At 54.1% G+C, this 27,027-nt stretch overlaps 1 protein-coding gene across 1 annotated transcript; it reads left to right on the forward strand.

Moving 5' to 3' along the window:
- Window positions 1–96: 96 nt before the first annotated feature.
- On the forward strand, window positions 97–26,108 carry SGPL1 (sphingosine-1-phosphate lyase 1). Its single transcript, XM_078607393.1, has 14 exons — window positions 97–230; window positions 5,270–5,456; window positions 7,164–7,231; window positions 9,593–9,740; window positions 11,304–11,383; window positions 11,950–12,078; window positions 14,155–14,243; window positions 15,727–15,835; window positions 17,069–17,167; window positions 20,458–20,604; window positions 21,338–21,576; window positions 22,356–22,502; window positions 23,149–23,269; window positions 23,934–26,108. Exons 1-14 carry the CDS (start codon window positions 210–212, stop codon window positions 24,072–24,074), a joined length of 1,725 nt encoding a protein of 574 aa, XP_078463519.1. The 5' UTR covers window positions 97–209; the 3' UTR covers window positions 24,075–26,108.
- Window positions 26,109–27,027: the final 919 nt, after the last annotated feature.

A 27,027-nucleotide genomic window follows, 5' to 3' on the forward strand; every position in this document is an offset into this window, starting at 1 on the left:
GGAGGGGGTAGGAGAGAGGGGGTAGGAGAGGGAGGGAGGGGGTAGGAGAGGGAGGGAGGGGGTGGGGTGTATGAGAGGGCGAGTGGAGGTGTAGCGGAAGGCGAGACGAGGAACTGGGAGTGTCGCTCTGATCTGAGCGGCACGGGGGGCGGGGGGGGGGGTCGAGTGAAGTAGAGGAGAGGTCAGCAGAGAGACGTCGAGCACTTGACATGGAACAGCTCGTGACGCGGGTGAGTGAGAGAGTGTGATGGTGAGTGGGTGAGAGGGTGAGAGGGTGAGAGTGAGTGATGGTGAGGGTGAGAGTGTGAGGGTGAGTGATGGTGAGAGTGTGATGGTGAGTGATGGTGAGGGTGAGAGTGTGATGGTGAGTGATGGTGAGGGTGAGAGTGTGATGGTGAGTGATGGTGAGGGTGAGAGTGTGATGGTGAGTGATGGTGAGGGTGAGAGTGTGATGGTGAGTGGGTGAGAGGGTGAGGGTGAGAGTGAGTGATGGTGAGGGTGAGAGTGTGATGGTTAGTGGGTGAGAGGGTGAGAGGGTGAGGGTGAGAGAGTGAGTGAGAGAGTGTGTGAGAGTGTGAGTCTGTGATGGTGAGCATGAGAGTGCGATGGTGAGGGTGAGAGAATGATGGTGAGTGAGAGTGTGAGGGTGAGTGAGAGGGTGAGTGAGAGTTTGAGTGGGTGAGAGAGTGAGGGTGAGTGAGAGAGTGAGTGAGAGATTGTGTGAGAGTGAGTGAGAGTGTGTGTGAGAATGAGTGATGGTGAGCGTGGGAGTGTGATGGTGAGGGTGTGAAGGTGAGAGAGTGAGGGTGAGTGAGAGAGTGTGAGACTGTGATGGTGAGCATGAGAGTTTGATGGTGAGGGTGAGTGAGAGAGTGTGTGAGAGTGTGAGTCTGTGATGGTGAGAGTGTGATGGTGAGGGTGAGTGAGAGAGTGTGTGAGGGTGAGTGAGAGAGTGTGTGAGGGTGAGTGAGGGTGAGAGAGTGAGGGTGAGAGAGTGAAAGAGTGAGGGTGAGAGAGTGATGGTGAGGGTGAGTGAGAGAGTGTGTGAGGGTGAGTGAGAGAGTGAGGGAGTGAGAGTGAGGGTGAGAGAGTGAGGGAGTGAGAGTGAGGGTGAGAGAGGGAGAGAGTGAGGGTGAGAGAGTGATGGTGAGCATGACAATGTGATAGTGAGAGAGTGAGGGTGAGTGAGAGATTGCGTGAGAGTGAGTGATGGTCAGTGTGACAGTATGATGGTGAGGGTGAGAGAGTGAGAGTGAGTGAGAGTGTGATGGTGAGTGTGAGCGTGAGAGTGTGATGGTCAGGGTGAGGAAGTGAGGGTGAGTGAGAGAATGAGGGTGAGAGTGTGAGGGTAAGAGAGTGTGATGAGTGAGAGAGTGAGGGTGCGAGATTGTGTGAGGGTGAGAGTGTGATGGTGAAAGTGTGTGAGGGAGTGAGGGTGAGAGTGTGTGAGGGTGTGAGGGGGATGAGTGAGGCAGTGCGAGATAGTGTGTGAGTCTGTGATGGTGAGCGTGGGAGTGTGATGGTGAGGAAGTGAGGGTGAGAGAGAGAGTGAGTGAGTGTGAGGGTGAGTGAGAGAGTGAGGGTGAGAGAGAGGGAGTGAGAGAGAGAGTGTGAGGGTGAGAGAGTGAGAGAGTGTGAGAGAGGGAGAGTGTGACTGAGAGAGTGAGAGTGAGTGAGAGAGTGTGATGGTGAGGGTGTGGTGGTGAGGGTGAGTGAGATTGTGTGAGGGTGAGAGTGAGTGAGAGAGTGAAGGTGAGTGAGAGTGTGAGGGTGAGTGTGTGAGAGTGTGATGGTCAGGGTGAGGAAGTGAGGGTGAGTGAGATTGTGTGATGGTGAGGGTGTGGTGGTGAGGGTGAGTGAGATTGTGTGAGGGTGAGAGTGTGGTGGTGAGTGTGAGGGTGAGGGTGTGATGGTGAGTGAGTGAGAGTGTGATGGTGAGTGAGATTGTGTGAGGGTGAGGGTGAGAGTGTGTGAGGGTGAGAGTGTGATGGTGAGTGAGTGAGAGTGTGAGGGTAAGAGAGAGAGTGTGAGGGTGAGTAAGAGAGAGTGAGTGAGAGTGTGATGGTGAGTGAGTGAGAGTGTGAGGGTAAGAGAGAGAGTGTGATGGTGAGTGCGTGATGTTGAGCATGATTAGCACAGTTGGCTACGTGCGGTGCGAAAGAAGTTCCACGTGTGCATCACTGGACGTGTGAATGCGAATGTGGTGAGTGGAGGAGCTCCCTCACTGCTGCCTGTGCGCTACGAACGCGGCGACTTTTGTTCCGCGAATATCTGAACCGGCACTGGCCTCCGCCTAGGTCGACTCGGCCCTGAAATGACCACCATGGTGAGTGAGAGTGTTGTCATGGTGAGGGTGTTGTCATGGTGAAGGTGTTGTCATGGTGAGTGAGAGTGTTGTCATGGGGATGGTGTTGCCATGGTGAGGGTGTTGTCATGGTGAGTGAGGGTGTTGCCATGGTGAGGGTGTTGCCATGGTGAGTGTGTTCTCATGGTGAGGGTGTTGCCATGGTGAGGGTGTTGCCATGGTGAGTGAGGGTGTTGCCATGGTGAGGGTGTTGTCATGGTGAAGGTGTTGTCATGGTGAGTGAGAGTGTTGTCATGGTGAGGGTGTTGCCATGGTGAGGGTGTTGTCATGGTGAGTGAGGGTGTTGTCATGGTGAGGGTGTTGCCATGGTGAGGGTGTTGCCATGGTGAGGGTGTTGCCATGGTGAGTGTGTTGTCATGGTGAGGGTGTTGCCATGGTGAGTGAGGGTTTTGCCATGGTGAGGGTGTTGTCATGGTGAGGGTGTTGTCATGGTGAGTGAGGGTGTTGTCATGGGGAGGGTGTTGCCATGGTGAGGGTGTTGCCATGGTGAGTGAGGGTGTTGCCATGGTGAGGGTGTTGTCATGGTGAAGGTGCTGTCATGGTGAGTGAGAGTGTTGTCATGGTGAGGGTGTTGCCATGGTGATTGAGGGTGTTGCCACGGTGAGAGAGGGTGTTGTCATGGTGAGTGAGGGTGTTGCCATGGTGAGGGTGTTGCTATGGTGAGTGAGGGTGTTGCCATGGTGAGTGAGGGTGTTGCTATGGAAGGGTGTTGCCATGGTGATTGAGGGCGTTGTCTGTGAAGGTGTCACTGTCAAGGTGTGTGTGTGGCTGTTGTAAAGATGTTCCCCATCTGGTGTGATGTTTTTGCTTCTGTTGTTGGTTGTGTTGAGGATTGTTTGTAATTGATTGTGTTGTGATTGTTGTGCTGTTACGTGTTGTGGTGATTGTAGCGTTGTGGTGTTGTGGTGACGTCACGTCGTGTTGTAGTCGTTGCGTTGTGTCATGTGCTGGGTTGTTGGGCGGTGGTTGTTGGTTATATTGCTGCATTGTGTAATGTAATAGGTTGTGTAATGTAATAGGTTGCGGCTGTGTAATGGGTTGTTGTGGTGGTTGTGTTGTGTAATGTTGTGGTGGTTGTGGTTGTGTTGTGTAATGTGGTGGTTGTGTAATGTAATAGGTTGTGTTGTGTAATGGGTTGTTGTGGTGGTTGTGTTGTGTTGTGTAGTGGGATGTGGTGGTGGTTGTGTTGTGTAATGTGTTGTGGTGGTGGTTGTGTTGTGTTGTGTAGTGGGATGTGGTGGTGGTTGTGTTGTGTAATGGGTTGTGGTGGTGGTTGTGTTGTGTAATGTGTTGTGGTGGTTGTGTTGTGTTATGTTGTGTAATGTGTTGTGGTGGTGGTTGTGTTGTGTAATGTGTTGTGGTAGTTGTGTTGTGTAATGTGTTGTGGTGGTTGTGTTGCGTTGTGTAATGTGTTGTGGTGGTTGTGTTGTTGTGGTGGTTGTGTTGTGTAATGGGTTGTGGTGGTTGTGTTGTGTAATGTGTTGTGGTGGTTGTGTTATGTTGTGTAATGTGTTGTGGTGGTTGTGTTGTATATTGTTGTGTAATGTGTTATGCTGGTTGTGTTGTGTTGTGTAATGTTGTATAATGTTGTGTAATGGGTTGTATTGTGTTGCATTGTTGCTATGCTCTCTGGCCAGTGACGTGGCTGGGCTTGGCATCATCATCAGCAGCAGCAGCTGTTGTTGTTGTTGTTGTGTAACTGTGGTGTGTCATGTGGGACTCACCCTGGCACCTAGGCCCCGGCAAGGTAAACACAACGAGCCTACCTTTACCCTACCTTTTACCTTGTCACAATACAATCACTCTACCGTTACCTTTTACTCTTTAGCAAGGTAAGGTAAAAGGTGAAAACAACGAGCCTACCTTTACCCTACCTTTTACCCTTACCCCATACAAATTACCCAATTACAGGGTAATTACTGGGGTACTACTACACGTGAAAAAGGTTTATAACAGGTAAATGCTATAAGGTAGAGCGCTTTATTCATAAAGAATACTCTCGATGATTCTAATTTTACACGCCTGTTGTTGTTGTATCCTCAAATCTTGTAACTCAATTTGTACCCACTTCCCAATGTGGTATCGACTGCAAAACTTGGTATACTTATGTCACACTGATGACAATACTATATTCTATCATAAAAAAAAATTTAACATTCTTTTTTATATGTTATGTTTCAGCTTGGGTCTAATTGTCCACGGGTCAACTCACGTTGGCTGTAATTGGCCACGGCCCCTTACGTTGTGGCAAGCTTCGGGGTCGCTTCCTGGAGTCGTTCTGCCATTACTAGTACATTTCATAAAAGCGTGTTTAAAAACAAGTTAAAAAAATATATTACTTATTAAATGGAGGCCACGGACTGCGCCACGGAGCTTTTAGCGGTAAACAAGGCACCGTATTTACCGGGTAATACTTCGCGCTATCTTTACCCTACCGGGTAATTCTTTCGAGCTACCTTTACCCTACCCTTTACCTTACCCCTTGGCATGTCGACACCTTGACCCTTTACCCTTTTAGCCAGTGAAAATGGTAAATTACCTTACCTTGCCGAGGCCTACTGGCACCATCGCGAGAGAGGCAGCCACCACTAACCGCAACAACTAACCACGACCACCACATCAGTAACCACAACCACAGGTGTCGAGATAGATGTATAGTGTACACACGCCCCCAACCCATTTTTCCTTGTGTCTCAGTGTTTCATCTCCCCGTGTCTCTGTCCCCGCGTGTGTCCCCCCCCCCCGTGTGTCTCCGTGCCCCCGTGTCTGTGTCCCCACATGTGTGTCCCCCCTCCGTGTGTCTCCGTGCCCCCATGTCTCTGTCCCCGCGTGTGTGCCCCCCCCCCTCCCCCGTGTGTCTCCGTGCCCCCGTGTCTGTGTCCCCACGTGTGTCCTCCTGTTTAGGTTTGGTCCCTGCTGGAGGACATAAGCCTGGGCCCCCATGTGCTGCACATCACTGCGCTGTGCCACAGGGCGCTGGAGGCTGTCGACTCGTCGTGTGCGGACGCAAGGCCTTGGCAGCTGCTGCTGGCGTCATGCGTGTGCACGCTCGTCCTCGTGCGCGCTTACAGGATAGTCCACCAGCCTGAGAGTGAGTGGGCGTGGGTGCGAGCGAGTGTGAGCGAGGGGGTCAATTGGCACGGTACGGGCTGGAGAAGAGATGGAGCTGATGCGGTTCAGGAGGATGTGGAACTGAGTGGATTTGCCCATGACCGGTACCAGCGGTGTCAAGATCGGCCTCTGTGGAGGAGGCTCGTGAAGGATGCTACTGGGCCGTCGGCGGCAGTCGCCTTCCAACAACAACAACAACAACGGAGAGCGGAGGAGCGATGCTCACAACAACGAGCGGAATGGCGGGTGGTTAAAATACTGCAAGGTGGCACAATGGGGAGCACAAATGGGGCATCTATTGGCCAGTCATCTCAGTAAGTCAACCCACAGCACCTGGGTCTGCCCCGTGACTTGCCAGCGAGCTTTTGACACTTCATGTGGCCACCAGGTGCACTTCTCCTGGCACCAGTGCTGTGTTGACGTCACCGCCACTTATTGGTGAATGGTCGCTGCGGCTGTTGTTGTTGTTGTGCACTGCGCTAAAACCCCAGCGACCAGAAGTTTGTTTTCCCGCTCATGACCAATAACAGTGATGGGGAATATTTGAACCGGTCCTGGGCCTCCCTTGGGTGTACACAGCCTTAAAGAAGTGTAGTACCTGGTGCAATGTATAAACATAAGCATTGGGGAGACAAAGGTAGCCGGGTGTGGTTTTGGCCACCTACCCCCACTAGTGCTGTGCTGGCCTTCATAGGTGCTATTCGCTAACACCACTTTCCCCAAGTCAATTATGGCTCTATGGGGGGTCTTTGTCTTTTGTATGACTGAGTTCTGCAGATTTACTGAGCGTTTCTGTGAGGTCTTGGGGGAGGGGTAACCCCTCAGCTCAGATGACATCAAGGTAGGGAGGGATAACCCTGCTGAGGCTACTGTGCCTCAACTAATCTAAGTAGTGGAGAAACCCCTTGTGAGTGGCTGGCTGGCTGATGTGCCATCCTGCTGAGGAAGTTCAATGAGCGATCCACAGCCTGAGCCCAGGTAAAGCGAACTGCTGAGGGAGGGTGGCGTTTGTGTGCAGGCTGCCCTGTGTGATCGCATCATCACAGCCGACTGGTGCTGCCCAGACGTGCTTCCCAGCTATTGGAAGGATGCCACGGTAGTAAGGAAGGGGACCACGCTGATTGTAACAACAACAACAACTACTACAGGGTGGGATCTCCATCCTCAGCGTGTCGGGGGAAAAAAGGCGTGTGGAGGATTGTTGTCCACGGTGTGACTTAGGCCTTAATTCTAGATTTGAAGTTTTCGTGACTGCAAGGATTCATATTCTTAGGTTTTTTTCGGTAAAGTCACGTAGGTAAAAAATTTAAATTAATAAATATTTTATTTTTATTTTACTATTATTAATTTATATTTTTTACCTACGTGACTTTACCGAAAAAACCTAAGAATATGACTTAGGCCTGCTGCCGTTGCGGCTTTTACGTGCGGGCATGCCAACCCTTGCGTGCATTACCCGTGTCCCCCTGCAATCAGGTTACCGGTTCCTGACTTGAGAAAACGGTAACCGGTTCACACCAGCTACGATGTAATGGGATTGCACTGCGCCCGTTGGCTCTCGATCAGATCACTCGGAGGCCTGTTGATGTGCAATCGGATTACACGGGAGGTGGAAGGGGGCGTGTGGGGGGGGGGGCACACGTGCAAACGTGCGAAGTCAACGGCTTGGGCTGTGCGTGCGCCGCAGGTCTCCACTCCAGGGTGAAGAAGGCGTTCTTCCGCGTGGTGCGTCGCCTGCCCTACCTGAGCACGACCGTGAGTCCACCCACAGCTACACCCAATACAGTAGTGGGTTTCTACCCGTTCAACTGGTACAAAAACTGACACCTTTATACAAGGCATCATGTTTGCAATAACCACAGCATTTTGACTGCTTGTGTTGTGGTTATTGCAAACATGATGCCTTGTATAAAGGTGTCGGTTTTTGTACCAGTTGAAAGGGTAAAAACCTACTACTATATTTTGCCACTGGTAAAGGAGGTCTCATAGTGTAAATGCTTACCCCGAGCTCTCCATACTCTGATAGTGCGCTGTTTTTGAGTTGTACGCCTTTTGGCATCATCTGGTCCAACACCAATGGAGACTAGACTCTAAGAAAAGCTGTCTCGGGTGCGGACCAATCAACTTCAAGGACAGTGCATATCATTACCATTATCAGAGTTGTTTTTTTTTGTTTGCATTTTGACTGCTTGTGTTGTGGTTATTGCAAACATGATGCCTTGTATAAAGGTGTCGGATTTGTACCAGTTGAAAGGGTAAAAACCTACTACTATATTTTGCCACTGGTAAAGGAGGTCTCATAGTGTAAATGCTCCACCCAATACACCCAGAGCTCCTCCTCTACCCACGCTGCAGTGTGGTCTTTGAACACGGCCAGTGTCTGGCATAGAGCGAGTCCTGAACACGGGCAGAGGACTCGACAAGTGAAGGTGATAGGATCTGTAACCATGGTGGTTGTGGCGGTGGAGGCGGCAAATAAGGCCGTGATTAGAATGATTGAAGGGATCTCGGTGGTAGCTCCGTGACATCCTCTACCACGGATTCCGTTCTCTAATAACATGGACGGTTGCCGGCAGCGCCGGCGTGGGTCGCAGTGAACCGCGGGAATCGGCACGGACAACAAATTAGCTGCCGCGGTTACCGATCTCGGAGGCCAGAGGTCGCAACCGGGTACCCGATACCCGTACCCTACCCCATACCCGGCTACCTGTACCCAGCCAGGTACGGGTACGGGTATCTGTTTACGACCCTGGTGTGGCCGGGTACGGGTAGGCCGTGAGTCACTGGTGAGTCACCGTTTGTCACTCATTTCGGGTAGGGTACGGGTACGGGTAGGGAACGGGTACCCGTTCCCGGCCGGGTACGGGTACGGGTAAGGAATCAAAACCCGTTTGCGACCTCTGTCGGAGGCGAGGCGTTAATGAGCGCGTGACGCCCCCCCCGGCCCCCGTGTTGGGGCCGAAGTCGCCACGTCGACCCCGTGTCTCCATGTGGCGCTGCCACCACGACCCCATTATCTCTCTCTCCTCTCTCCCCTCGTTATCTCCCCCCTCGTTATCTCGTCGCTGTGTTATCTCGCCACATTATCAATCGCCCTCTACCCCCCACCACCACCACCACCGTTAGCCCGCTCCGCTAGCTGAACTTCGCTCCACGAGAAACTGCAACATCAAGTGTCCCCTTTGCACCTGGACCCATGACCCCCCTTCCGGGACGACGGTGGTGACACAGTGGCCCAATGGTAGCTCAACGGTGGCCCAGTGGTGGCCCCAGTGGTGGCCCCAGTGGTGGCCCCAGTGGGTGGCCCAGTGGGTGGCCCCAGCGGTGGTGCATTGTCCACTTGGTGTGCAGGCTCGCGGGTCCAGTCGTGCGCCGCCCGGGTTAATGCCGCGCTGGTGCGAGTATGAACCGTGACGGTGCCACTGCGCACAGTCTGCTTCACTCGCAAAGAGGAGGCCTTTGTGTGCCGGCGTCACGAAGCAGATTTTCCAAAAAAAATTCAATGTTACTGCACATACGGCAGCAGTCATCGCTCCACCCCCCTCCCCTTGTGCTGGCAGCAGACTCAGTGTTTGTCCCAGCAGTCTGTGTGGGCTACACGGGGCATCTTTGCCTTTGATAGATCCAAGGCCGTGCGGAGCACGTTTTGTGTGGCTGTGTGTTCATGTGGTGGTTCGGTCGGGATAACACGGTTGTGGTGGTTGTGGTGGTTGTGGTGGTTGTGATGATGGTGGTTGTGGTGGTGGTTAGATCCAGGGCTGTGTGGACCACACTCCGTGTGTGTATGTGGCTGTGTTGGTGTGGTGGTTAGGTAGTGGTAACACGGATGTGGTTGTCGTGGTTCTGGTGGTGGGGAGCGGTAGCGTAGCAGTTGGTGCGCTGCACTACGAACCCGGCAACCCGATTTCGATTCCTGCCCACGGCCAACACTGGCAACAATTATCTGAATCAATCCTGGGCCTCCCCTGAAGTCGAATCGGCCTCCAGTGAGTGCCTGGTGTGATGTGTGAAACTTCGCCACTGGGGAGACGGTGGTGCTCGCTAGCAGCACTTGCCCCAACAGTGTGTTAAGGCTACACGGTGGATCTGTGTCTTTGTTTGTCTGGTGGTGGTTAGATCCAGGGCCGTGTGGACGACGCCCTGCACGAGATGTCCAAGTCGCTCGTCTCCCTGCCGCCCGGCAGCTCCTACCTCACCCGGCTGCCCGAGCAAGGCCTGCCAGCGGAGGCCGTCATCTCCGCACTCCGCCCATACAAGGAAATGGGTGCGGGTCACCGGGTCACTACGTCATGGGGTCACAGTATTGACAGGTTATTGGGTCATGGGGCTACCAGATGGTGGAGTCGCAAGGTCGCAGGCTCATCGCAGCGACTGGTAATGGTGTGTTGTACGTACCGCGTTGTTATGTACACCACATGGTATAGAGCGTGTTGTATGTGCCACGTCTCCTTGGCGTACTCCCCTTCCGTGGTGGGATGTGCGGTATATTTTTGTCCATGCGATCTCGATGTCCGTGTGTGTGCAGTCTGTGCGCGTGTGTACGTGTGTAGGGTAGTGCTAAGCACCCTGCGCTATGAACCCGGCAACCCGAGTTTGATTTCCGCTCACGGGAAACACCAGTGGCGATTATCTGAACCAGTCCTGGGCCGATTAGGCCTCAAATAATAGGTGGCGTGTGATGTGTACGTGGCGTGCGATGTGTACGTGGCGTGTGATGTGTACGTGGCGTGCGATGTGTACGTGAGTGCGATGTGTACGTGGCGTGCGATGTGCACGTGGCGTGCGATGTGTACGTGGCGTGCGATGTGTACGTGAGTGCGATGTGTACGTGAGTGCGATGTGTACGTGGCGTGCGATGTGTACGTGAGTGCGATGTGTACGTGAGTGCGATGTGTACGTGGCGTGCGATGTGTACGTGGCGTGCGATGTGTACGTGGCGTGCGATGTGTACGTGAGTGCGATGTGTACGTGAGTGCGATGTGTACGTGGCGTGCGATGTGTACGTGGCGTGCGATGTGTACGTGAGTGCGATGTGTACGTGAGTGCGATGTGTACGTGGCGTGCGATGTGTGCGTGGCGTGCGATGTGTACGTGGGTGTGATGTGTACGTGGCGTGCGATGTGTACGTGGCGTGTGATGTGTACGTGGTGTGTGCAATGTGTACGTGGTGTGTGATGTGCACGTGGCGTGCGATGTGTACGTGGCGTGCGATGTGTACGTGAGTGCGATGTGTACGTGGCGTGCGATGTGTACGTGGCGTGCGATGTGTACGTGGCGTGCGATGTGTACGTGGCGTGCGATGTGTACGTGGCGTGCGATGTGTAAACATTGCTGTTGACGAGACAAAGGCCATGGTGCTGCTGGATAACCACACCCCCTCGTGTGTCATGCCGGCCTTCATAGGTGCTGCTCGCTAAAAACACTTGCCCCAACAATCTATTCAATATGGGGGATCTTTGTCTTTGTGCGCACATGCATGTATCTTTGTATATGTGCTTATGAGTGTGTGCGTGTGGGGAGTGGTGGCAACGTTTGTAGCACACCGCGCTATGAACTCGGCGACCTGAGTTCGATTCCCGCTCACGGCCAACATCGGTAAGAAAGATCTTAACCGGTCCTGGGCTTCACCTAGGTCGAATCAGCCTCAAACGAGTACCTGGTGTGACGTGTGAAACTTCGGCACTGAGGAGACAAATGCGGCCGGGCGTGGTGCTGGCCACCCACCCCCTCGTGTGCCGTGCCGGCCTTCATAAGTGCTCGCTAACAGCACTTGCCCCGACAGTCTGTTAAGGATATACGGGGGATCTTTGTTTGTGTGTGCACACAGGCAACGCTGATTGGAAGCAGGGCTTTGTGTCCGGCACTGTTTACCACGGGGAGGATAAACTCACAGAGCTCCTAGTCAAGGTGAGTGCATAAGTGCTACCCGTGGTGAGTGGTTGACGCATTGCCGTGGTGACCGGTTGCCATGGTGAATGGTTGCTCCATTCCCGTGGTGAGTGGTCGCCATGGTGATTAGTCGTTGTCGTGGTTACATGTTGTCGTGATGATGACTCATTGCCATTGCCGTGGTGACCGGTTGCCATGGTGAATGGTTGCTCCATTCCCATGGTGAGTGGTCGCCATGGTGATTAGTGGTTGTCGTGGTTACATGTTGTCGTGATGATGACTCATTGCCATTGCCGTGGTGTCTGGTCGCCATGGTGAATGGTTGCTCCATTCCCATGGCGAGTGGTCGCCATGGTGAATGGTTCTGGTGATTAGCAGTTGTCGTGGTTACACGTTGTCGTGATGATTACTAATTGCCGTTGTCGTGGTGAGTGATTGCACTGGTGAGTGGTCGAGGCACTGCCATGGCGACTGTTACCGTGGTAACTCATTGCTGCGGCAAGTGGTTGCCGTGGTGGGTCGTTGCCAAGGAGGGTGGTTGCCGTGGCGAATGGTTGCCATGGTGACATTGTGCTGGTTGCTAGGCATACGGGGAGTTTGCGTGGTCCAACCCACTGCACCCGGACGTGTTCCCGGGCGTCCGCAAGATGGAGGCCGAGATCGTGGCCATGAGCCTCGACTTGTTCCACGGAGGGCCCGAGGCCTGCGGCACGGTACCCTCCCCCTCACTCCCTCTCACTCCCTCACTCCCCCACACTCCCCCACACTCCCCCTCACTCACTCCCTCTCCCCTCTCTCCCCTCTCTCCCCCACACTCCCCCACACTCCCTCCCTCTCCCCGCTCTCCCCCTCTCACCCCCACACTCCCCCACACTCCCTCCCGCTCCCCGCTCTCCCCCTCTCACCCCCACACTCCCCCACACTCCCTCCCTCTCCCAGCTCTCCCCCTCTCACCCCCCACACTCCCCCACACGCTCTCCCGCACACTCCCCCACACTCCCTCCCTCTCCCCTCTCTCCCCTCTCTCCCCCTCTCTCCCCTCTCCCCCACACTCCCCCACACTCACTCCCTCTCCCCTCTCTCCCCTCTCTCCCCTCTCTCCCCTCTCTCCCCCACACTCCCCCACACTCACTCCCTCTCCCCTCTCTCCCCTCTCTCCCCTCTCTCCCCTCTCTCCCCCACACTCCCCCACACTCACTCCCTCTCCCCTCTCTCCCCTCTCTCCCCTCTCTCCCCTCTCTCCCCCACACTCCCCCACACTCACTCCCTCTCCCCTCTCTCCCCTCTCTCCCCTCTCTCCCCTCTCTCCCCCACACTCCCCCACACTCACTCCCTCTCCCCTCTCTCCCCTCTCCCCCACACTCCCCCACACTCACTCCCCCACACTCACTCCCCCACACTCACTCCCCCACACTCACCCACTCGCTCTCCCCCCACACTCACTCCCCCACTCTCCCCCTCTCTCCCCCACACTCCCCCACACTCACTCCCCCACACTCCCCCACACTCACCCACTCGCTCTCCCCCACACTCACTCCCCCGCTCTCCCCTGCACTCCCCCACACACACTCCCCCGCACTCCCCTGCACTTCCCTGCACTCCCCCACACACACTCCCCTGCACTCCCCCGCACTTGCCCTCTCTCCCCCGTACTCACCTGCAATTTTCTGCTCTCCCCCACTCTCCTCTGTCTCCCCTCTCACGTGCTCTGCCCTCTCGAATGTGTGCGTTTACATCTACAGTAAAACCTTGGTCTGCGAGTAACTTGGTCTGCGCGTGTTTTGCAAGACGAGCAAATTTTTTTTCTAAAATATTAATTTGATCAACGAGCGAGGTCTTGCAATACGAGTCGTGCGTGTATACGCTTTGTCTGCCGAGCATCACGTGATCACAACTGATATACGAGTGCTTTGATCCACGAGTGCTTTGGATTACAAACACGTTTCCGGAACGCATTATGCTCGCGATCCAAGGTTTTACTACACACATATATGACTGGTGGTGGAGGTGCAGTGGTTCGCACACTTCCCTACGAACCCGCTGAACAAACTTCCATTCCCGCTCAACCAAAACCGGTGCTGACTGCGCCAGTGCTGGTCATCCCCTCGGCTTCAAAGAAGTACCTGGCGTGGTGTGTAACAGGGACGTGCGGTCAGGGGAGGCATAACCTCGCCTGTCATACTCCAATGGAAATAGCTGTTACGAAAAGTAAAAAATAATTAAACAGAATATTAAGATTTTTCCACTAAATCTGTGTTATAAATGTAGTTTCTGTACGATTCCAATCGTTTTTAGTCAAAATCGCCAAATTTGCAGAGCCCTGCTGCGAACACGGGGAGAGACGAGAGGTGAGGCAGCGGCGAGCTCAGCCTCCCCTCTGATTGCGCAACCCCTCAGCAACTGGATGGAGCGCGGCAATAAGCGCGTGCCTGTTACCATCTCTCTTTATGTCCCCAATGAAATGATTGCATTGGTGACATATTTTGACTATAAAAATGATTGGAATCGTACAGAAATTACTTTATAACACAGATCAGTGGAAAAATCGTAACACTTATTTTTTATTGTTTTTTCATTGGAGTATGACGGGTGAGGCCCTGTCTCCCCTGCCTCCCCTGCCTCCCCTGGCTCTCCTGACCGCACGCCCCTGGTGTGTCAGCAATAGCACCGGGGAGACAAAGGCGGTCCTGGTGTCGCTCGCCACACCACCCCCCTCACAGGTGCATCACTTGCTCCAACAGTCTTGCGTGGGCTACACGGGGGACCTTTGTCTTTGTCTGTGTGTGCAGGTGACGTCAGGTGGCACTGAGAGCATTCTCATGGCGTGCAAGGCGTACAGAGACATGGCGCTGGCACGCGGGGTCACCCAGCCCGAGATGTACGGCAACAGCGGCGCTTGTGCCAGGCTAGGTGCACTTTGAGGCCATCCCGTGAAGTGTCAAAGGCTCGCCGCTGGCAGGGGGTCACAGGACAGACCCAGGTGTCATGGGTTGACCGAGACAATGGGCACATGTGTCCCCTACTGTGCCACCTTGCTTCGTTTTAGCCACCCTGTGCTCTGCTCGTTGTTGTGAGCATCACACATCCGCCCTCCGTTGTTGCTGAGGGTGACTGCCTCCAACTGCCCGGTAGCAGCGTCTTTCACGAGCCTCCTCCACAGAGGCCGATCTTGACACTGATAGTACCAGTCATATGCAAGTCCACTCAGCTCCACATCCTCCTGTACTGCATCAGCCCATCTCTTCTCTCGCCCGTGCCACGTCCATTTAGCCCCAGCTCTTCAGTCAAACAGAAACTGCGGTGTACGTTGTGTGGGGGTGTACGTGGTGTGTGTGTGTGTGTACGTGGTGTGTGTGTGTACGTGGTGTGTGTGTGTGTACATGGTGTGTGTGTGTACGTGGTGTGTGTGTGTACGTGGTGTGTGTGTGTGTACGTGGTGTGTGTGTACGTGGTGTGTGCGTGTGTGTACGTGGTGTGTATGTGGTGTGTGTGTTTGTGTACGTGGTGTGTGTGTGTATACGTGGTGTGTGTACGTGGTGTGTGTGTACGTGGTGTGTGTGTGTACGTGATGTGTATATGGTGTGTATGTGGTGTGTGTGTACGTGGTGTGTGTGTGTGTACGTGCTGTGTGTGTGTTGTGTACGTGGTGTGTGTGTACGTGGTGTGTGTGTGTGTACGTGGTGTGTGTGTGTGTGTACGTGATGTGTATATGGTGTGTGTGTGTACGTGGTGTGTTGTGTACGTGGTGTGTGTGTGTACTTGGTGTGTGTGTGTACGTGGTGTGTCTGTACGTGATGTGTATATGCTGTGTGTGTACGTGTGTGTGTGTGTACGTGGTGTGTGTGTGGTGTGTGGTGTGTATGTGGTGTGTGTGTGTGTATGTGGTGTGTGTGTGTATGTGGTGTGTTGTGTACATGCTGTGTGTGGTTTGTGTGTGTGTACGTGGTGTGTGTGGTGTGGGTGTGTTCGTGGTGTGGGTGTGTTCGTGGTGTGTGGTGTGTGTGTGTACGTGGTGTGTGTGTACGTGTTTGTGTGTACGTGGTGTGTGTGTGTACGTGGTGTGTGTGTGTACGTGGTGTATGTATGTGTGTGTGTACTTGGTGTGTGTGTGTGGTGTGTGTGTACGTGGTGTGTGTACATGGTGTATGTGTGTGTACGTGGTGTGTGTACGTGATGTGTGTGTGTACGTGGTGTATGTATGTGTGTGTGTACTTGGTGTGTGTGTGTGGTGTGTGTGTACGTGGTGTGTGTACGTGGTGTGTGTACGTGGTGTATGTGTGTGTACGTGGTGTGTGTGTACGTGATGTGTACATGCTGTGTGTGTGTGTACATGGTGTGTACGTGGTGTGTGTGGTGAGTAGTGTTGCCCCGGAGAGCTGCCATGCTGCATTCAACAAGGCGGCTCACTACTTTGGGATGACGCTGAGACACGTGCCCCTCGACCCACGCACCATGCAGGTGGACATCAGGGTGAGCACAGCAACCACCACTGTGTGCGCGGTGGTGATGGTTGTGATGATTGTGCTCTTGATGGTGGCGGTGGTGATGGCTGTGGTAGTGATGATGGACATATTGGCCGTGATGGTGCGTGATGTATGTAGCCAACTATGCTAATCGGAGGTGCGGGGAAGGACAACAAACTAAACACAAGAAGCAGTTCTAAAGACACGAGTTTTCAATCTCGATGACTAAAGTGCATAACTCCTGTGGCTTCCTAATATCGGAAGGAAGAGCATTCCAGAAGGCTGGCCAAAAACAGCGGCTGCGAGGATGACCGCAGTTGGCGTGATGGTTTATGCCCCTTGACGAGATCGGCTAGGTATTGTGGGTCATTTATGACAAGCAGTGTGTAATGAGTGCGATATTTTCATGGCGATCTGAGTTACACAAGCATGGCTACGTACGGCGCGGTACGGATGGCGAGTATCGTTGGTGTGTTCGCTACTTGGGGTGTGTGCGTTACTAGCTATGGCAGTAAGGAACCGGAGCGAACACGTACACGCAAACCATGACGACGTTTTCTTGGTTCTTTCGGTAAAGGCACGTAGTAGGGACAGCCCTGTTCTTCACCTAAGGACGGCTGCTTGCGTTGTGGCCGAAACGTCGTGAGAATTATTTTATTATGTTTTTTTATTATATTATTATTTCCCATCTACGTGACTTTACCGAAAGAACCAAGAAGATGAATCCCTGCAGTCACGAAATCTTTAAATCGAAATCATGACGACGTTCTTTCGCGAACAAACATCAAGGGTTACGATTGTTGCGCTCGTTCGCCCAGGGAAACCTCACCGAGTCTCATGGCTCTCTGTCAGGAGGGTCCTGCCCTGTGTTCACAGCAAGGGGGCGATGCTTGCTGTTGTGCGTGCAATCACAATTGAGTAAATCTGCAATGTGAGTCGAAACAAAAATGTACATTCTTGATGCTGGCACGCAATGGCCTACTCGCGCAAATGACGTCACGGGATCTTTAAGATCCTCGATTTTTCGCGGTTAATTTGGACTGCGGCATTATTAACCAAGGTGGCCGCTGGGATCGAACCGCTCACCTCTGCAACGAGCGGCGAGCGTGATATTGCCGGGCGACTGTGTCACCGCGCTTCATGGCAGTGGCGGTATTTGTGTTGTAGTTGTGTTGATGATGTTGTGTGCTGTTGGTGGTTGTGTATTGGTGGTGGTTGTGGTGCTGTTGGTTGCGTGCAGGCTATGCGCAGAGCTATCGGCAGGAACACGGCCATGCTGGTTGGTTCAGCTCCGCAGTTTCCGCACGGGATCATCGACCCGATTGAAAAGATCTCCGCAGTGCGTGAATACACACAAACACACATGTATACGCGCACAACAACAACAACCACCGCCATTCGCCACTAAGTGGCGGTGACGTCACCACGACGCTTGTGCCAGGCTATGTGCACGTTGCGGCCATGTGAAGTGTCGAACGCCCGCTGGCAGGAGGTCACGGGGCAGACCCAGCAGGTGCCACGGGTCGACTGACCGAGATGACTGAGATGACTGGCTGATGCACCACCTGTGCCCCCTACTGTACCAACTTGCTGTGCTTTAGCCACCGGGCGCTCCGCTCGTTGTTGTGAGTGTCACTCCTCCCCCCTCCGTTGTTGTTGGAGGGCGATTGCCTCCAACTGCCCAGTAGCATCCTTCACGAGCCTCCTCCACTGAGGCCGATCTTGACACCGCTGGTACCAGTCATCGGCAAGTCCACTCAGCTCCACGTCCTCCTGTACCACATCACTCCATCTCTTCTCTAGCCTGTGCCGCGCCCGTTTAGTCCCCTCGATCCAGCCGAACAAAAGCTGTTTAGGCATGCGGTGGCTGGGCATGTGGGCTACATGACCCAGCCAACGCAGCCTTGCCTTGCTGGAGGAGCTCACTGATGGAACGTTGTCCAGATCTTTCAAGGATTTGTGAGCTCCTCGCACAATCCAGGCCTGGTTAAACCCAAGATGGATCATAGGCAGGCCAGCTTAAATGTTTCTAACCGGCGAAGATGTTCTATTAGGGGGGTCCATGTTTCATAAGCGTAGAGAAGGGAGGGAATGACTGTGGCAGAGAAGACCTGACGCTTCATGCGGAGTGACAGACCAGGTAGCTTCCAAACAGCGTTACTCAAATGGTGACAAGTAATGCCGCTCGACTGATTCGGAGTGAGACCTGCTGTCAAACCGGAGCCAGTCATGAGCACACTGCCAAGGTATGGGAAACTCTCCAGTCTCTCCACAACTGCCCTATCACCAATTGGGAGTTGTGGGGGTGGAGTGTCCGATGGTACAAAATACCCAGGCAGGTGCTTAGTTTTGGTGGGGCTGATGGTAAGTTCCCACCTCTTAGTGGCAAGCTCCAGGTTCAGCAGCAGCATCTCCAACTCCTCCTCTGAGTAAGCAGCAATTACCATATCATCGGCATACATAACATGGTTGAGCAATAGGGTACCATCCCTTGACCACATCCGGGCATCGATCAGCCTCCCATTGTATCTGTAACAGATGGAAATTCCTCCGGTACAGCCATTGAAGGCTTCACGAACTACGTAGACGAAATAGATATTCTTGGTTCTTTCGGTGAAGTCACGTAGATAGAAAACAAAAATTAAAAGCAAAAAACCCACGACGTTTCGATCGCAACACAAGCGGTCTTCGTCAGGTGGAGAGAAACGAGGGGGCGAACCTCCAAATGTAGCTGCTTAAAAGGGCTCCAGAGTGAGTGGGCGGGAGAAAGGGGTGGGCAAGAGACAGGGGGAGAGAGAGGGGGTGGGGCAGAGATAGGGGAGAGGGGTAGAGATGGGAGGAGGGAGGAATTGCACCTCGGTACACCCATCAGACAATGGGTGGGGAGGAATGGGGATACACAAATTCAAGTGCTCCAGAGTGAGTGGGCGTGGGATGATGCCAGCCCCAGCCGCAAGCGATGATGACATTCTCGCTTGCAACTTTCATCAGCTAGCTGAGACCATGCCACTATGGGTTTGGATTGGGTCCTGGGTGTACACCCACCACCAGAGAGGAAGAATGGCAGGTGCATCTTACAGATGTCAAGTCGATGGTCTGTGGGCAGATCAGTTCCACGGTAGGTCCTGGTGTCAAGGACATGGGCCCGCATCCACTGTTCCTTCACTATGTCGTCCAGAAGATGTTCTTACTTGGACCCGGCATGCATCCATGATGTGTGGATGCACCGATGTCGGAACAGCCTGTTGGTAATTACAAGCCCATGGGCTGCACAAAAATCTAGCAGCCTCCTACCGTTGTTATTGAGCTGATCTGACCCATGTCTTCCATTTGCTCCAGACCAGGTGCTAACATCATGACCAACTCGGGAATTGAAGTCACCCAACAAGATGACTCTGTCCCGAGTGGCCACTTTAGCCAGCACCTGTGAAAGGAGGTCATAGAAGGCATCTGACTCATCGGCCTTGCCTGCATCCCTCCACGGATGTTCATCTTCGGTGGGGACACAAGTAACCACGACCACCACTTCTCGCCTCTGGTTGATGGGAAGGCGGGCCCAAATTAGTCTGGGGCTTACAGCTTCCCACACCTCACCGCCACGCTCCCACGCCCCCTTCATTCTTTTGCTCCTGCCCCGAGTAGATGACTGTCCACCCCTCATGGTGGCAGGAGCCTGAGCCGGTCCACCGGACCTCCTGAATACCACAGAGATCCAGGCGGTACCGGTCCAGCTCCCGACAGAGGAGTGGCAGCCTCTCCTCGGCAGTGACCATTCGAACATTCCACGTGGCCACACGTAGTGGCTTTTTGTTGTTTCTGGAGGAGCCCCGAAGGTAAGGATTCAGTCTCCTGTCTCCGCCAAATGGGGTTTGGCCAGGAAACGTCATAGACGCCTGTCACTCCGGGGCCTCCGGCACAAGCTTAATGAATGTTTTACCTCGTAGCTTAGTGTTAGTTAATTGAAGGTGGAGGGGTTACCAGCCCCTCGCACCCGTCCAGAGCCCCCATTTGGCCGCTGTGCTGGTCACAGACGCCATGAAGGGAAAGGAGGTAGGGGGTTGTTTTTGCCGGACACACGTGTACACACACACACACGTGTACACACACACGTGTACACACACACACACGTGTACACACACACGTGTACACACACACACACGTGTACACACACGTGTACACACACACACACGTGTACACACACACACAAAGATAAAAAGACAAAGATCCCCCATATAGCCTTAACAGACTGTAGGGGCAAGTGCTGTTAGCGAACACCTATGAAAGCCAGCACGGCACACGAGGGGGTGGGTGGCCAACACCACGCCCGACCGCCTTTGTCTCCCCAGTGGCGATGTTTACACATCGCACCAGGTACTCATTTGAGGCTGAGTCGACCTAGGGGAGGCCCAGGACCGGTTCAGATAATCGTCACTGGTGTTGGCCGTGAGCGGGAATCGAACCCGGGTGGCCAGGTTTGTAGCGCAGCGCGCTAACCGCTACACTACCGCTCCCCACACACACACACACACTGACACACGTGCACACACTCAAGTGTGGCTGTGTGTAGCTGGGTGTTGTGGTTGTGGTTGTGTGTGTGTAGCTGGGTGTGGTGGTTGTGTGTGTGTGTAGCTGGGTGTTGCGGCGGGTGTTCCCGTGCACGTGGACGCGTGTCTCGGGGGGTTCCTCATCGTCTTCATGGATGCGGCCGGCTTCCCCCTCCTTCCCTTCGACTTCCGTCTGCCTGGGGTCACCAGCATCTCTGCTGACACGCACAAGGTCTGGCCACAACACTGCCTCACCCCACAACACATTGACACAACAAGCACAATGTATATGAATGTGTACGTGTGTGCATGGTGGGTATGTGTGGAGGCAGGGAGGGTGGGGAGGAGTGAGGGGTGACGCAGTGGTTAGCCCCGCTACGCACCCAATTACCCCTCCGCTCCCCCGCCCCCAAGTTCAATTCCTGCTCGTGGCCATCAACATCGGTGACGGATCTTTCCCAGTGGCCCGTCGAAGGCGCCACGGTGGCTAGGAGATGTTAACGACCTCGCCTGGTGCACAGGAGGTCATGGGTTCGATCCCGACCCTGACGCCTGCTGCTGTATATTTGGAGTTTGCGTGTCTCTCTCTAATCATCATCACGGTGGCTAGGAGATGTTAACTACCTCGCCTGGTATACAGAAGGTCGTGGGTTCGATCCCGACCCTGACGCCTGCTGCTGCTGTATGTTTGCATGTTCTCCCCGTGGTCACTTGGATTTTTCTCTGGGCCCTCGGGTTTTCCCCTCCACACTTAGAGTGAACATCACGCGTTCGGAGTATTTGGCTGAGATACATTTCCACGTGACGACAAGCCGCTTCGTTGAGCTATCATTTGTGGCCAGGTTGCTTCTGACGATTGAAAGCTGTATAGCGCAGTGGGGGCTTACCTGGTAAAATAAAGCATAGTTTATAGCAGGCGACATGGGAGGTCTGTGTCTGTGTCGCGTGTCTGTGTCGCGTGGCAGTACGGCTATGCTCCCAAGGGCTCCTCCGTCGTCCTCTACTCGTCCCCGGTCATCCGACACTTCCAGTATTTCGTGGCTCCCGATTGGATGGGGGGGATCTACGCGTCGCCCAGCATCGCGGGGTCGCGACCCGGCGCCATCATGGCCGCCACGTGGGCCGCCATGGTGCATCATGGGAGGTCGGGATACGTGGAGGCGACTCGCAAGATCGTTACCACGGCGAGGCTGCTGGGCGAGCGGTGAGCGAGCTGGGCTGCGTCACTCGTCCCTCACCACTAGCCGCTCACCACCCATTACTCACCATTCACCGCTCATCACCTACCGCTCACCACTCGCCACTCACCGCTCACCGCTCATCACCTACCGCTCACCACTCGCCGCTCACCACTCGCCGCTCACCACCCATTACTCACCGCTCACCGCTCACCGCTCACCGCTCACCGCTCATCACCTACCGCTCATCACTCGCCATTCATCACTCGCCACTCACCGCTCACCACTCACCACTCGCCGTTCATCACTTACCGCTCACCATTTACCACTCGCCGCTCACCACTCGCCGCTCACCATTCGCCGCTCACCACTCATCACTCACCACTCGCCGTCACTATGGCGAGGCTGCTGGGCAAGCGGTGAGGGGGCTGGGCTGTATCACTCACCACTCCTCACTCACCACTCATCACTCACCACTCATCACTTACTGTCACCAAGGCTCAGCTGCTGGGCAAGCGGTGAGTGAGGTAGCGTCCACCGCTCACCGCTCACCGCTCACCATCACCACTTCAGTTCAGTTTGAGCCCACGACTAAATATCTGAACTGGATCTGGGCATATCCCCTAGGTCGACTCGGCCTTAAACGATTACCTGACGTGGGGCGTTCTAAACAATGTAAGACAAAGGCGGCCGGCCATGGTTCTGTGCGCCAATGCCGGCCTTCATCGGCGCTGCTAATCGCCAAGACAGCACTTGCCCCAACAGTGTGTGAGAGGCTACGCGGGGGACCTTTGTCTTTGTGCAGCCTGCGCACGGTGCCGGGGCTCTACGTGTTCGGGGAGCCACTCGTCTCCGTCGTGGCTGTCGGCTCGCGTGACTTTGACATCTTCCGCCTGTCGGACGCGCTGATGGTGCGAGGATGGCATCTCAACACTCTGCAGTTCCCCTCCAGGTACACACACACACACACAGCACGTGTGCACGCACACCCGGCACCCTGCAGTTCCCCTCCAGGTACACACACACAGCACCCTGCAGTTCCCCTCCAGGTACACACACACAGACTCGAACACACACACACCCAGCACCCAGCAGTTCCCCTCCAGGTACACACACAACAACAAGCGCCATTCGCCACTAAGTGGCGGTGACGTCACCACGCCGCTTGTGCCAGGCTAGGTGCACCTTGAGGCCACGTGAAGACTCGCACACACACAGCACGTATGCACACTTGCGCACACACACAGCACCCTGGAGTTCCCCTCCAGGTACACACAGCCTGTACACACACATGCAGCCTGTACACACACACACACACGCAGCCTGTACACACACACGCAGCCTGTACACACACACACACACGCAGCCTGTACACACACACGCAGCCTGTACACACACACACAGCCTGCCCTTCCACTCCGCGATGTCACTGCAGATGGATAGACAGGCCAAGTTATGGACGGAATGATGGATGGGCAAATGGACAGACAGGCAGATGGACAGACCAACAGACGGATGAAGTGACGAACAGACGGACAGATGGTTGACGGATAGGTGGATGTACGTCCGTACGGACAATGCTGAGTTGTTTCCCGCAGCATCCACATCGCGGTGACGCTGCTGCACACGCGCCCCGGCGTTGCCGAGAAGCTGCTGGACGACATCACGAGCTGCGTGGCCGAGATCATGCTCACCCCGACCGCCAAGACCACGGGCAAGGTGCGTCCTCCACTACCGCCACCAGCAGCACCACCAGCACTACTACCACCAGCACCACCACCATTACTACCATCATTAGTACCACCATCATCATCATTACTACCACCAGCACCACCATCACTACTGTCACCACCATCACTACTACCACCAGCACCACCACCATTACTACCATCATTAGTACCACCATTACTACCACCATCACTCACACTGACATCACCACCAGCAGCACCATCACTACGACCACTGCTATCGCTACCACCACTGCCACCAGCACCACCACCAGCACCACCATTACCTCCAGCATCACCGTCACTCACACTGACATCACCACCATCACCAGCTCTACCACAACACACACACCACCAGCAGCGGTTAGTGCACTGCCCTACTAACACGGCAACCCAAGTTTTATTCCCGTTCATGGCCAACACCAGTGACGATTATCTGAACCGGTCTTGGGCCTCTCCTAGGTCGACTCAACCTCAAATGAGTACCTTGTGCAGTGTGTAAACATTAACACTCGGGCGACAAAGGCGGCCGGGCATGGTGCCGGTCACCCACCCCGTCGTGTGCCGTTCCGGCCTTCATAGGTGCTCCTCGCTAACAGCACTTTCCCCACCAGTGTGTTGATGGCTACGCGGGGGATCTTTGTCTCTGTGCCCAGGGAGCGATCTACGGGATGGCCCAGTCGATCCCGGACCGCTCGCTCATCACCGAGATCACGCACGGCTTCCTCGACTGCATGTTCTCCACCCGCCTGCCCGAGACTACCCAGCGTCTCCACAACTCTCCCGGCACTCAGTGACACACCCAGTGACACACTCAGTGACACACTCAGTGACACACTCAGTGACACACCCAGTGACACACCCAGTGACAGTGACACACCCAGTGACACACTCAGTGACACACCCAGTGACACACACAGTGACACACTCAGTGACACACCCAGTGACACACCCAGTGACACACACAGAGTGACACACTCAGTGACACACCCAGTGACACACCCAGTGACACACCCAGTGATGACACACCCAGTGACACACCCAGTGACACACCCAGTGACACACTCAGTGACACACCCAGTGACACACCCAGTGACACACTCAGTGACACACCCAGTGACACACCCAGTGACACTCAGTGACACACTCAGTGACACACCCAGTGACACTCAGTGACACACCCAGTGACACACCCAGTGGCACACTCAGTGACACACCCAGTGACACACCCAGTGACACACCCAGTGACACACTCAGTGACACACTCAGTGACACACCCAGTGACACACCCAGTGACACACCCAGTGACACACCCAGTGATGACACACCCAGTGATGACACACCCAGTGACACACTCAGTGACACACTCAGTGACACACCCAGTGACACAACCAGTGACACACCCAGTGACACACCCAGTGACACACCCAGCAATGACACACCCAGCAATGACACACCCAGCAATGACACACCCAGTGACAGTGACACACACAGTGACAGTGACACACACAGTGACAGTGACACACCCAGTGACACACCCAGTGACACACCCAGTGATGACACACCCAGTGACACACCCAGTGACACACCCAGTGACACACTCAGTGACACACCCAGTGACACACTCAGTGACACACCCAGTGACACACCCAGTGACACTCAGTGACACACTCAGTGACATACCCAGTGACACACCCAGTGACACTCAGTGACACACCCAGTGACACACCCAGTGGCACACTCAGTGACACACCCAGTAACACACCCAGTGACACACCCAGTGACACACTCAGTGACACACCCAGTGACACACCCAGTGACACACCCAGTGATGACACACCCAGTGACACACCCAGTGACACACCCAGTGACACACTCAGTGACACACTCAGTGACACACTCAGTGACACACCCAGTGACACACTCAGTGACACCCAGTGACACACTCAGTGACACACCCAGTGACACACCCAGTGACACACCCAGTGACACACTCAGTGACACACCCAGTGACACAACCAGTGACACACCTAGTGACACACCCAGCAATGACACACCCAGCAATGACACACCCAGCAATGACACACCCAGCAATGACACACCCAGTGACAGTGACACACACAGTGACAGTGACACACACAGGGACTCGGTGATACACTCATTGACACAGTGATACATTTCATTGACACAGTGACAGTGACACACCCGGTGACGCACAGCATTAAACGCACAACACACGACATGGGTCATGCAACATGAAACTCTCAACGCGGGACACAACGCGGGACACAAGAGGAAACTTGACTCTCACCCATACTTGACTCTCACCCCTACTTGACTGTGGGTGAATGTGGGGGGCTGTGGGTGAATGTGGGGGGCTGTGGGCGAAGGTGGGGGCCACTGTAACCACTTTGTATGTGGGAATGGAACCACTGAGCAGGTGAATTGGTCTTGGCGTCAGTGTGGGGGCCATTTGGGAGGGCAGGAACCCCCCCCCCCTTTTCATGGTACGTGTCGCTCTGTGACATTTGACCTTTAAACGATTAACCCCCTGCGCTGCTGCCCCCTGCTCTGCTGCTTGAATGAAAACCCTCGCGACCCCGACCCGCTGATCTTTATTCCTCAACCCTCCTCCTCTTTATCCATGACCCCTAATCCGTGACCCCGAACCCTGACCGGTAAACCCCTATCTCAATGACCATTAAACCCCCATCCCTATTCGACCCCTGTCTGACCCCCTTAGCCCCTAGTACTTATTTTAACGTTTATGTCACGATGGAACCACAAGGCTTGATTTTGTGTTTTGTAATTACAGCTCGTTTCTCAATGCACAGGAGCGTGGCGTGTCCGTGTGTCCACGTGTGCCTCTCTGTGTGTGTGTGGTACGATGGGCGTGAGTCGGAGAAAGTGGAGAAGTCATACCTGGATTTGGCAGCAGAGGTCTCACTCCGAATCAGTCGGGCGGCATCACCTCTTCGTCAGCTGTATGTATGTTTGTTGAACTTCTTTCAAAACATACGTAGCCAACCATGCTAATTGCAGGTACGGGGGAAGGACCACAAACTAAACACAAAAAGATGCATAACGCTGTATGGAAGCTACCTGGCCTGTTGCTCCACACGAAGTTTCGGGTATTTTCAGCCAGTCATGCCCTCCCTCCCTTTGTGAAACATGGATCCCTCTGATAGAATACCTGCACCACTTTGAAACATTCATCCATAATCCAGGTTTTTTAGGTTATATCCCGTAAATAGAAATGTGTCTTCTTGGTTCTTTCGGTAAAGTCACGTAGAAGGGAAATAATAAAATAATAAAAATAAAACATAATAAAATAATTCTCACGTTTCAGCCACAACGCAGAATGTCATTCTTCACCTGAGGACGGCTGCTTGCGTTGTGGCCGAAACGTCGTGAGAATCATTTTATTGTTTTATTTTTATTATGTTATTATTTCCCTTCTACGTGACTTTACCGAAAGAACCAAGAAGATGAATCCCTGCCGTCACGAAAGCTTTAAATCGAAATTTAGAAATGTGTCGTTAAACCCACCACCACCCGACACAGCCAATTAGTAAAGTTTGTCACGTAAACAGAACATGACAATTCGTTACTAATACAGCACACCGGTGTACGACGTTTTGCCAGTAATTACGAGCAACATCAGCTCGGACAGCCTGATGATTCAGGCTAGCCTACCTATGATCCATCCTGGGTTTAACCAGACTGGATTGTGTGAGGTGCTTGCAAATC

This window comes from Lampetra planeri, chromosome 27 (assembly GCF_965212315.1).
Source record: "Lampetra planeri chromosome 27, kcLamPlan1.2.h2, whole genome shotgun sequence".
NCBI lineage: Eukaryota > Metazoa > Chordata > Hyperoartia > Petromyzontiformes > Petromyzontidae > Lampetra > Lampetra planeri.

Excerpts from the sequence above, each read along its gene's own strand:
- SGPL1 (XM_078607393.1), top strand. The coding sequence starts at position 210 with ATGGAACAGCTCGTGACGCGG. Across the intron at positions 231-5,269 it reads TGGAACAGCTCGTGACGCGG|GTTTGGTCCCTGCTGGAGGA; the intron begins GTGAGTGAGAGA and ends CCTCCTGTTTAG. Across the intron at positions 17,168-20,457 it reads CGATTGAAAAGATCTCCGCA|CTGGGTGTTGCGGCGGGTGT; the intron begins GTGCGTGAATAC and ends GTGTGTGTGTAG.